Genomic DNA, 12,256 nt, shown 5'->3' with positions numbered 1-12,256 from the left:
ACCAGGAAGATGCTTACAAGAACCAGCTGGTTGATAAAGGCTATAAGTGAGGATTTGATTCCTTTTCAAAGAAGTGTTAACTATTTACATCTATTTTTAAACACAGCAGCACAACACGAGTTACTGTGCCGCCCTGTAAAGTGATTCTGCACTCAAGTTCCCGGGGGCAGGCGAATTTAGGAAGAAAGGAACTAATCCACCTGTAAAAGTGTGACACCACCATTCAGGGCTTTGGGACATCTGTTTGGGGGAGGACACACTATTATCCTCTGGTTTTAGACACAAATGAAAGATGGGTTCAGAGTTATTGGAGGACAGATGGTATTGTATGATTGTATGTGACTGTGTGGTTGTGCATGGTGTGTGTGTGTGTGTGTAAGGGGTGTGTTCATGCACAAGTGCTCTCCTACAAAGCACAATGGTATGAACCAATCATCACTAGTTTGTGAACTTCAGAGACCTGAGTGAGTATATCAATGCCCCACACCACACATGGCCGGGTTACTTCACAGGCTGTTGGGTGAGTCTATGAGATAACACATGTGAAAGTCATGCACAGATGCTCTCCCCAGCCCAGACAAGCTATGAATAATGCATGACAAATATTCAATGTACCACGTACGAAGACCTAGCTCAAAATGTTCTTATCTCTCCCACATACTATAGTAAGTATATTATTTGCTCTTTTTATTACACCTAAAGAATAGTAAATGCCTTTGTCCAAGGGCAAAGTGGAATTTGAACCTACACCAGTGGAATCTCAACTTTGTTTGAATCCCCAAACCAATGTTCTTAACCATGAATCCCCCACCTCGCCAAGTTCGTCCCTCAACTCCCCTCACTTGCCAATTTTAAGCATCCTACACCCATTCAGTTTCTGAAATGCTTGTCCCAGCGTGGGTGTTCACTTGAACACCCATGAGTTTTTAAGGGTGAAAAGGGATTTCCTTAACAGGATGCAAAGTTCTTGAGTGTCAACCATATCCAGGCCCCAGCCTGGGTACCAGGGATGTGTCAGTAAATGAGATAGTGAGCATCTTAAGCTGCTTAGGCCACTCACTATGGAGTCAGACATGCTGAGAGCACCTGAGTGGCACCTGGCATGAGGTGCTGAATGAACCTATGTTATGCAGTGGGAGCTGAGCCACTGATCTCACCTAGAAGTTCAGAGAATTAGGAGTTCAGTTCAAGCTGCCCGGAGGAGAGACTGCAGAGAGCACCTCTGAAGGATGTGCAGCTCACCTGGCAGGTGCTGGAGGAAGGACACTGCAGGGGAAGTGACCTGTTGCCCCAGTCTAGTGGGACTTGCTAAGGACATAGAGTAAGCAGTTCCAATCTCTCTTCTGAGATATGGACCATCAATGTGACTCATACATTCAAAGATGTATGGAGCATTTACCAAGAGAAGATATAAACCACAAAGAACAAATAATAGCAAAAATGACAACTCTGAGAGAGAAGCTAGGCTTTCCCAGATTACTGGCTCAAAGTGTGAGGAGCTTTTGAAGACTGTGACCTTTCCCAGGATTCTGAATCCCCAAGGCAAGTGTAATACTTTGAACATATATTGGCCATATGCAGTGCATGATTCAGTAGCTTTGGGTGACCACATGATACCCAAACCCCCTCTGATACCTTGGCAGCGAAGGAAAGTTCTCCTTCCAAATGGAGACAGGAATGAAGTGGGGATTTAATTCTGCCCACATGGTGAGATGGAGAGCCACCACGCATCACATTTGCAGGTGGCTGCTCTGATACAGCAGCAGACATCACTGCTAGCTCTAATGCCTTCCTTGGAATGATGTTTGCTCACTGGTACTTTTCCAGTACCTGTGACATCAACCACACTGTAGATGCAGGGGATGAATGAGCTGATCACTACTCTGTTTTTACTGAGCTCAGAATTACCAGGCTTCCTGCAGCTCACCCCATCAAGAGGAGGGGCCTGCGAGAGGAAATTGATTGATTGGCCTCTCTAGCAAAAAAACAAAAACAAAAACCTGAATCCAGCCCAGCAGTTCTGGGCAATGGACTTCACTCTCCGTGATTTGTTTTCCTCACATCTATTTCAAGGGGTTTTATTAGAATTAAATGATATAAGACATGCTATATATGGGCAAATTCTTTCCCATGATTTCTAATAAATAGCAATTTCCCTTTTGTTTTCTCTAGGAAGACTTAACTTAATTAAAGTACCTCAAATGTAGTTTATTAATCACCTATGAAACTCATTTCATCTGTGTATATATGGGTGACACCGCACACACATATTCATTATGTATTATCATTATATGCAATCATTATGTGTATGTAAATCAGTAATATTCCAGTAATATTGGTTTAGCCCTAATGTTTATCTATCTAATCTACTTATGCATTATTATAGATTAGATACAGAAATACGTAGAGAGAAGACATAAATAGTTATAACAGTAAAACTAAAAATAATATTCAGAGCATAATTGGACAGACTGATTTTAAATCACACACTTTCACAAAATGAAAGTCATCGGAGCACATTCAGTCCCTATAATTCAGTATCTGTAACCTTGTAGGTTATTTCAATGTAAGCAAAATCAAAAGGACAAAAATCAAATTCCGTTTCAGAGACCTTGGCCAGGTAAAACTAGGAAGTACACATTACATTCCCAGGGGTCTGATCTGTATTTCTTATTTCCACAAATTTGTAAATACTGAAACTTCTGGCCCCTCCCCCCAAAATATGAATATTCACCAGTAATGAAAGATTAGATTGTTATGCAAAAGACATTGTCTCTCCTGGTGCATTTGAAATTCCCATGGCCTCACTCTGGTGAGCAAGACTCCTCCTGCCTGAGGGCTTTGTAAGACAGAGTTCTTCACCATGCATTTCCAACGCCTGCTAAACCTTAGCTCTCATGTTCATGGAAAAAAGGGTAAATCCTCTTCCTAAGCCCATTTATGATTTATTAGCTTATTCATTTGTGTGCAAATGCTTGAGAAATCTGCTTTTTTCAAAAAGCTTAAACATTTTGGACAGGACCAGGACTAAAAAAAGAAAAAGAAAATATGAAAAAAAGAACCCAGAAGGTATGTTTAAATTCCAGTGGAAAGAGCCAGTTGAGGCATGGAGACAGACATTTGAACTGCAACCACCCTACAAGTAATTCAAGATTGATTAAATACTGAACTGGGCTTGATTGGTGTAGAGGTTCAATCATAATCATGATTCAGAGACAGGAACCTAGTGGAAGATTCCTCCGTGAGAACCTGGAGTCAAAAAAGAGCAAACCAGTTGCACAGAAAAGACATTTAGAGAATTCTCATTTGCTATTCATTCTGGCATCCTTAAAGGGGTGCTCATAAAATGAACCACCCCCACCACCAGGAAACAAGAAACCGAATCAATTTTGAACAACCAGTAATTTAAAAAATAAAAAATAAATTAAAAAAAAAAGAAACCGAATCAGGAGTGGTACTTTATGGATCAATCGATCCTTGAAGGCATTCCCTTCCCCTTCCTGAGCAGAGGGGAAGTTGGGCGTGGGTCAGCATTACTGACAGCTGGACACCAGGGTGGAGAAGAGAGGCAGTTTGGAGGGCCGGTCTCCAGATTGAGGTGGGAGAATCAAGCAGTACACCAGGACGAGAACGAGGATAAAGATTATGAAATGTCTACAATTCTGACGCTCTGCACTGGCTTCCAAAGACTTTCAATTTAGTTCATAAGATTTATTAAGCAGATTAGTGTTGAAGAGGCCTTTTTTATTTTTTGGAAACACACTTTTTATTATATATCTGTACATATAAATAACATCTGGAATGTGACTAGATCACAAAAATTCTTGTCTGCTTACAGTTCAATATTCACATTTTGCCTAAATGGCAAAATCGACAATATTACCTCGTTCTTCTTAGTGCAGAACTCTGCACATATGTCACTGTTTTGACAATTAAAGGGGGAAAAGCACCAAGCAGTATCACAAAGATTCATGGAAAAGCCCCGGAGTTGCCAGCATCTGGGTCCGGGGCCAAATGACGCATCCAGAGTGGGTGGACCTCCAGACCACTTGGTGATTTCCCAGCCTCTCACCTCCTGACCGACACCAACCCCTGCATTTGGCAGAGGGTACAGCTGATTTTCTCCTCTCTGACTCTGTGTTGTTGATACGTTTGCACTTCCTGTCTCTTCTTGGAATGTTTCTCTTGCTCCACCCTCTACTTCCACTAGGCCATTTCCTTTCCCCTCCTGTCCCAAGTTTTCATTTCCTCCCCTTCCCCAGGATGCTGCCATCTGCTCTCCCTGACTCCACCCCTCCCTTTTCCCAGAGCCACACCTCAGTTCTCATAGACGCTCCTTGTGCCATGTTTGTATGATTGAAATGTCAAGCCATTATCTTAGGACAAAAAAAAATATCTAAACTTCTAATCTAACACCCCAGGCCCACCCCTCCAGCTGGTGCCCGGCAGGGTTTCTATGCCCACACTTCCTCATGGAGCCCGGTGGACAAAGTGGTTTCTCCTCTGCCTCCGCCCTTCTGTGTCATGAGAAGTTCATTCACACTGTTCCCTTAGTGCCCCATACGCTTCCCTCCATCTCCAGCGTGTCTTTCTGGACACTTCTGGGTAGGACGGGCCTCTCCTTCCATCCTGGAATGTATAACCTCCCCTCTGGGGTTTGTGCTTGGTAACCAGATTAGAAGCAAAATCCATGAGCATCATTTTAGCAGTGGGAGACTTTAAAAAAAAAAAATGTGAGAGCCTCACAGATTTGTATTGTATCTCTCCCAGGGTTTGGACAGTGCCTTGCTGGTGAAAGATATTGGGCATAGTATAATGACAGTGGAAAGGACAAGCCCAGGAACTTTCACCTTAGAATTAGGGCAGGACCCTATGCACTTTAAAATCCATCTGAAAATGACAGGAAAGCCAAGGAAAAGGGTCAACCTAAAGGGTCAAAGGTCCTGTAAAGGGTGAAATCAGAGAGATACTTCAGTGAATTTTTTGAAGATTGTTATGGTTTAGATGTGGTGTTCCCCAAAAGCTCACGTGTGAGACGATGCAAGAAGGTTCAGAAGAGAAATGAAGGGGTTTTACGAATTTTAACCTCATCAGTGAATTAATCCCCTGATAGGGATTAACTGAGTGGTAGCTGAAGTGGTGGGATGTGGCTGGAGGGGGTGGGAATTGGGGCGTGGCTTTGGGGTGTAGATTTGTATCTGGCAAGTGGATTCCTCTCTGCTCTCCGATCACCATGTGAGCTGTTTCCCTCTGCCACACTCTTCCACCATGATGTTCTGCCTCACCTCCAGCCCTGAGGAATGGAGCTGGCTGGCTGTGGACAAAGACCTCTGAAACTGAGCCCTGAATAAACTCCTTCTCCTCTACAGTTGTGCTGGTCGGGCCCTTTAGTCACAACAGCAAAATAGGTGACTAAAACAGAGATGAAAATTAAATGGGGAGTGATATCACTATTAAAAGTGGAGAAACCTGGAACACCACAGCCTACAGAAAAGGACCCGAAGGGAAGTGAGCCAGCTTGTGGCACAGAACCCCAGGAAGGCTCTGAACTTGGAAGTGTGTCTGATGATGGTGGTTGAGCACAGAGTTGGACGCAGACTCTGTTGACAGAGCTCTTGTGCCAGGCCCCTCTCCTTCCAACCTACGACCCCACCCGCCCTGACCACAGCAGGTCTCACACACCTTAAGCAGAGAGTTGGAAAGTTCTTATTAAGAGCAGCGAGAAAACTAAGGAAGAAAGAGCTCTGGAAACTGTTATGTGGGTCACCCCAGGGAAAGAAAACGCAAGCTGTCAATCAATGGGTGCTGACACCCAAGGGCAAGAGTCAGCATTAGGCTTGGAAGCAGCTTTCGGCATTTCGAGTTTAATATAAGGATAATCAAGGATCCCCAGATTTAAACAAAATTCTCAACATGAAACACAGAAAGCGACAAATACATGAGGGGGAAAATCAAACAAAAGAGGCAATTGCAGGAAACAAAAGAAAACTTTGGGGGAAACACACACACGCACACACACACACACTCCATTTCACTTCTTTAAGCCTCATGTCCATATGCTGCTTTAACAAAATATGTGTCAATATAAAATAGAGTACCTTCTTGGGAGTATAACAGATTTGGGTTTAAAATACAATTTCCATGGTTAAGACCTATGAGTGGTATTCTCTCTCTCTAACCTCGATTTGGTATCCATGAAATTTCTGCGGTAATATACATGTGGGATGTTCAGAGAATTAAAAAAAAAAAGTGATGTAACACAATGTATATGTTCTATGCTAAATAAATGATTTAGGGAGGTTTTTATCATCAAGAGTTCTCACTATTTTTTGGAACTGCAGACCCCCTGGAAATCTTGATAAAAGCTATGTATCCCTTGACTAGAAAAACAAATACACATGTGAATAGAGACAAGATTTGATACATAATTTCAAAGAAATCTCAGACTCTTTGAAGGCCAACCCCCACCCCCACCATTTAAATAGCTGATCCACATGAAAAAGTGTTTGAGGGCAAGAATATTCCTTTTCATTTCTTTTAAATCAACTAGAATGCTCAGGATAAAAGGCAAGTCAATGAGCAGGGTAAGAAGTGCACCTAACTCTGCCTGTGCCAAATGGCGATGATTCTCCAAGAATAACAGCAGAAGTATGCCCAACCCAAGGAAGGCCAGCGGTAACTCCCCAAGAGGGTCTGTCCATTTGGTCCAGGAGGGACGATGGCTGATCCAATTAACCTGTGCCGACCTCAGTCCTGATGATGCTTTTAATTTTCCATGGCTACTGGGTTTGGGATAGAAGCTCCTGATGGTTTCTAGCAGAGACAGAACACAGAAGACACTGTTTTCTCCTGCGAAAGGGCAAGCGCTTCTCCTAGAGACACCTAGCAGCCTTTCCCCAGGAAGGACTCCCTGCCTGCATGGATCTGTTACTGAGCAATCGAGCATTCAGGAAGCATTTGGGTAATGAGATTGAAGGAGAGATACAGAACTTGAAGCCACACTGACCTGGATTTGAATCCTGGATCCATTACTTCTAAGCTTGTGACCTTAGGCAGCTCATTCAGTCTCTTTTGTTCTGCTATTTGAGTGCAAACAGCATGAGAATAGACCACTTTCCTTAGTAGGGTGGGACAACACAAAGAGGCGGGTATGACTGGAGCCTTGTGAAGAAAATCCACATACAGATAAAGTCAGTTAGGGGTGGAGCCCATCCTACAGACCTCAAGCAAAGATTTAGGTTGTCTTCTGAGACATATGAGAAGCCATTGGAGGATTTTAAAAAGAGGAGAGACCCCATCTGGCCTCATTTTCCCAAGCCTTCTCTGGCTATGAGGTGAAGAAGACTTTGGAAGCAGAAGCGGAAGTCCCATGGGTGGTAGCTGCACAATCCTGGGACAGCACGTGCTGGCTTGGACATGCACAGTGAGAGGAGGGTGCTGGGGAGAAGGGTCAGAGGCAGGATCTCCAAGGTGCACTCCTGGATGTTAGGAGGAAAGAAACCACAGAGGAACCCCAGTAGCCAAGGACAGCATCATCACACCAACCTGGCTCATGATCTAAACAATGTGCCAGAGCAAAGATGCCTGCTCTTGTTGGCTTGGGTTGTAGTTGGATACAGGATTGCCCAGAAAAACAGTGAGACCATGGAGTCCAGTTTCCCAGCAACTACACATGACCATGTAACCAAGTGTGGCCGATGGGACATTAGTAGGTGTACTTCTACTGGCATCCCCTGGGACATGGGGCATGCTGACCCAGTCATGACCTGAGCTGGAAGAGTAATCTGGGATTATATTGAGCAAAACTTGCAGCAATCAGGTCGGAAAACTTGGTCTCTGCTGAGCCTGGCGCATCCACAGGAGCCCTCGATTGCAGGCCTCCACAGTAAAACTTCATAAAAAAATTTTGTTTTTCAATTTGTATAAAACAATTTATTTAAAATAATAACACTATTATTTAACAGTAACACTGTTATGTATTCTGTTACTCACAGCTGAACCTAATAGTAGCTGTCAAAAGATAATACAAATAGTAACATTAATACATTTATTAAGTGTTTGCTGGGTCCTGGGTCATGTGGACAGAACTTCACATATATCGTTTTCTTTCAAGTTCATGACCCCAAGATGCAGGGGTGGTCATCACGTCATTTAACAGACAGCAAGACTTGTCCTGGGTCACTTGCAGGCTTCTCCTTAGCAGAGCTGGGTAATTAGAATTTGACAAACAGGACATACTAATGGGTCATGGTGAGGACATCCTAATGAAATTAAAGGGGAAGGATATTGATACTCTTATCTGGCAGCATTGCATTCTGACTTTTTAGGTGGACATAGAAATATGGAAGAATTCATGTTGGATTCCTTAAACCAGATTAAGTCTTTAAGGTGCAACTTCTCCAGAAGAAACCTTGATGAGTTTTGCGTATGCTGAGCACATTGACACTGACTCCACTTTTGCAGAGTTACTTCCAATTTTATAATGAAATAAAATTACGCAGCCTGTCTTGAAACTGATTAGAATAGAGATCAGTAGCTGAGCAGGAATTTCTGAGCTGAATTTTAACAACCTACCAGCAATGCCGTGGGACAGGCTCCTCCCAGACTAGGATCATCAGATTCCAGGAACCTCTGTAAGAGCCACCAATACTGCTGATAAATGGGGAAACAAAAGACCCAGGAGTTAGCTGGGGTAAAAGCGGGAACATCCTACTTTCCTAGAAAGCAAAACTGCAAGACCATGCGAATATTCTGTACGTTGTGGAACCCCCAAAACTTTGCCATTTGCTGAGTACCTATACTACAGGATCCCGCGAATGAATCTGACATTCATGTTTTATTCATGGGAAAACTGAAATTGAAATGATAATTTGTAAAAAGAACCAGAACTAAACCCTTTCCCCTTCCAATGCTCAACTATAGGACAATATTTATTTAGTTATTTTTAAAACACACTTTTATGTAAATCCCAGAGCCATAATAGTTTGAAAAAGAGAAATCAAATATGCTTAGTAAATAAGAATAGAAAAGTTGAGAAGGAAACGATTGGCTTTCGTGCGAGGAAATAGAACACTAGGATGGCTTAACTGAAAGTTGGAATTTTATATGTAAACTCTAAAAGAGCTCCGCGGAACCCCTGTTTGATGAATGGTTAGGGTCAACGGACTGGAACGTTGGTTCGGAAGGAGATGGTTATGACTGTGGGTGCCCTTACAGCGCAGTGTCAGTCCAGACCTGGGACACGCCCCATCTCGCCCCTACTCACCTTCACCAAGGTGGGGTGAAGGTTAACAATAGATAGAAACAGAAAGTCAGGGAGTTGTTGGCTTCCTGTTTTCCAATTTGGCAAATTTTCCGTCTCCATCTGGACATCAAAGCCCTTCAGACTTGGACCTTACCATTGCCACTTGCCGTGGGTCTCTGGGATAAGCTGGCAGCCCTCACCATTCAGAGACAGGCCAAGCTTATCCATGTGGCCAGCTCCTCCCTTCTTACATGGCGCTCCTGGACTTAAGCACCCTTCTACCATTTTCCCTTCCAAGTCATTCACACCTTCCATTTGCCAAGTTGCCCCTAGGTGCCAATCCTCAGAGTGTGACCCACATGGAATCATTTAATCCTTAGGACAGTGTCCTCATTCTACAGACGACATCACAGAGGCTCATAAAATCTAAATGACCCCACAACAGAGGGGCATTCCCAGATTCTGAACTTAGCACTTTTTATAAGCAAACCCAGATACTTTCCAGTTTGTTGGAAGGTCCAACTAATTAGAACTCAGTAGCTGTTCCTGAATCATTGTTAGCCCTCATGGTTGGTTAATCTTGTAAGCACGCTCAGCTGCTCTATAGCCATTACCTGCCCAACACAATTCCATCCCTCCTCTTTTGTTTCCCAAACAGTTTCTAGTCCAGACTTGTGTGCACCCCGATAGTGTAGCAGAGGCGGGAACTGGTCCATGGAACAGTTCAGTTCAGTGCTGAGATGCTGGCCATGTACTGTCAGCACAATCTTAGGCAATTTGCCTAGCTTCAGAAATGTATCTATCTTGGAAAACTACCATATATAGTTAATAAAATGGCACAGGTAAACTACTAAATGCCATGCCAGGCACACGGTATATGTTAAAGAAATGGAATGATAGCTGCTATTATTCAGGTTGAGGCCTGTGGTTGACTGTTACTGTAATCACCCTCAATAAATCACACCTCCTGTATCATGCCTTGGTGTAGTCTTATCCCACACTGACCCTGGGCTTGGCTATGTGGTGATCTGGTTTGATCTGTGGAATGTTAGAAAACAGAATGGAAACACAGATTGAAAAGTCCTTGGCACATCCGATGGCATCCTGGGAATGTTATGAAAATGTCTGGGTTAGCCTGCTGGAGACACATGGCCCACCCAGCACCCAACACCAGTATCCAGACATGTGCTTAAGGCCACCTTCACCCATCCAGCCCCAGACAATCTGCCAGATGAGTGCAGTCCCATGAGTGATCCCAAGCAAGACCAACAGGACTACTCAGTTCAGTTCAAGCAACACTTGTTACAGCACTGTGTTATGAACAAACAAAATGGTTGTTGTTTCATGCCAGTAAACTGTGGCAAGGTGTGTTAGGTAGGAATGTGTCATTCATATTTAAACTTCCCACCACAAACTGTGGCAGCTCATTCATGGAAGGAACCAGGTGCACACCACTGCATTCTGTGACACGTAGAGCACTTGGGCGTGAGATGGTGACATTGCTGAGGCCGGGACCTGGCTCTGAGCTCCCAAGCAACTCACATAGTTTGAATACACAGGAAACGCAAAATAAAGATCTTTGCAGTCATGAAAGCTTGACTTCATTTGCTTTAAAAGAAAATCAAAGCCCTGTGATAGCAACAGCTAAGACGTGGGGGCGTTTTCCAGAGCAATGAGCTCTCACAACACAGCATTTTTCTGACATGGAAATCTACAAACTCAACTTTCACTGAGAGGCGCATTCCAGCTCCTAGGCTAAGAAAGGCTGAACTTCTCCCTAATTAGGAGAAATTAGAAATGGAGATCAGCAGGCAACAGATGCAGGGACTCACCCGCATCTGCCTGTCACTCTCTGGGCTCCCCACCTCAAACCTCTCTGCAGGCAGCCGAGAGGGCACCTCTGCACAGAGCCATGCTGACATTTCCATGGCTCCACATCTGGAAAAGCTGCTTTTAAACTTTATTTCACAAGCACACTTGTGGCTCCCGTTCGGCCTTTAAAGACACAGACACACGACAGTGAAGCCTACAGCTGAGGGCTTTTGACCAGGGTTTAGGAAGTCCTGTGGGGACGTCGGTATACCTCTGATGAAGTTAAAGAAGGACACCCAGAGTGATTGTCACCCATGGAGAACACCCATGGAGAACACACCAGGAGAGCATCTCCCTGCAGCACTCCCACACTCATCTCAATCACGTCTCCGCCCGGCCTAGTGGGCGACTCCAGTGTGAGCGAAAGGACATTAATCTGTTTTCCATTAGTGCTAATAAGTGATTCAGCATTAATAGAGAATAAAAAGCAAAAACAGCTCCGTGCATCCTGGATGAACTTAACTCTAAGTGCACAGGGGCAGAGTCAAACCAGGGACTCACCTCAGGGGGAGGGCTCGTCTTGCCTTTGCTTTTGAAGCCTCCCTCCTGGAGATCTGAGAATTTTAGCCTGGGTTAAGTGAGAAATGCTCACAAAAAAGCAAGACCAGCTTCTCAAGGACAGGACCGCAGACAGACTGTTCCAACAAGACGAGAATAAGGAAGGAAATGTGGTTTAAGTTTCTTGCATTACAGGTGCTTGATGTACACATGTGTGTGTATGGGTGTGTGTGTGTGTGTGTGTGTACATACACACTGCAGGGCCTTATACATGCTAGGCAAGCGCTCTACCCCTGAGCTACATCCCCAGCTCCTCGTGTTTACATTTAAGCATGACTGTGACCCATTTGGGTGGGAATCATCTTCACACTTCCTGAGGAAACTGAGGCTGAGAAGGTTAAGGAATGGGTCACAATTCGAGTCAAGGAATTTGTCCAAGTTAAGGAATTTGTCATGGTTATCCAAGGCTGGCGATGAGCAGCTAGTGAATGGTAAAACAGAGATCTGAAACCAATCCAGTTTAGGTTCTTGATAACATAAGGACTAAAAAAGAAACGATCATTTGGCGTTACCTATGTGCCAGGCTCCATGCCATGAGCTTCATGTCTCTTTTTATATTTTACCTATGAGGAAATCATTACC

The 12,256-nt window shown here is 44.0% G+C and overlaps 1 protein-coding gene across 16 annotated transcripts in view; it reads right to left on the bottom strand.

Annotated features, from left to right (window-relative positions):
• Positions 1 to 12,256, bottom strand: part of Ldb2 (LIM domain binding 2) — a 343,007-nt gene that overhangs the window by 272,854 nt on the left and 57,897 nt on the right. For 8 of the 16 annotated variants that reach the window (XM_046423692.2, XM_046423689.2, XM_046423690.2 and 5 more), the window contains exon 2: positions 8,575 to 8,652. The exons of 7 other annotated variants lie outside the window; for them this stretch is intronic. In XM_046423692.2, the coding sequence (XP_046279648.1) occupies positions 8,575 to 8,652 (78 nt within the window). The remainder of the gene's footprint in view (positions 1 to 8,574; positions 8,653 to 12,256) is intronic. One more of the 16 variants, XM_058572396.1, reaches the window with a different exon arrangement.

The sequence above is a fragment of the Marmota monax genome, unplaced genomic scaffold (genome assembly GCF_021218885.2).
Source record: "Marmota monax isolate L192 unplaced genomic scaffold, Marmota_monax_Labrador192_F-V1.1 WCK01_AAM20220418_F8-fsc00009, whole genome shotgun sequence".
NCBI classification, from domain to species: Eukaryota; Metazoa; Chordata; class Mammalia; order Rodentia; family Sciuridae; genus Marmota; species Marmota monax.
This window is presented reverse-complemented; position numbering and strand designations above follow the sequence as displayed.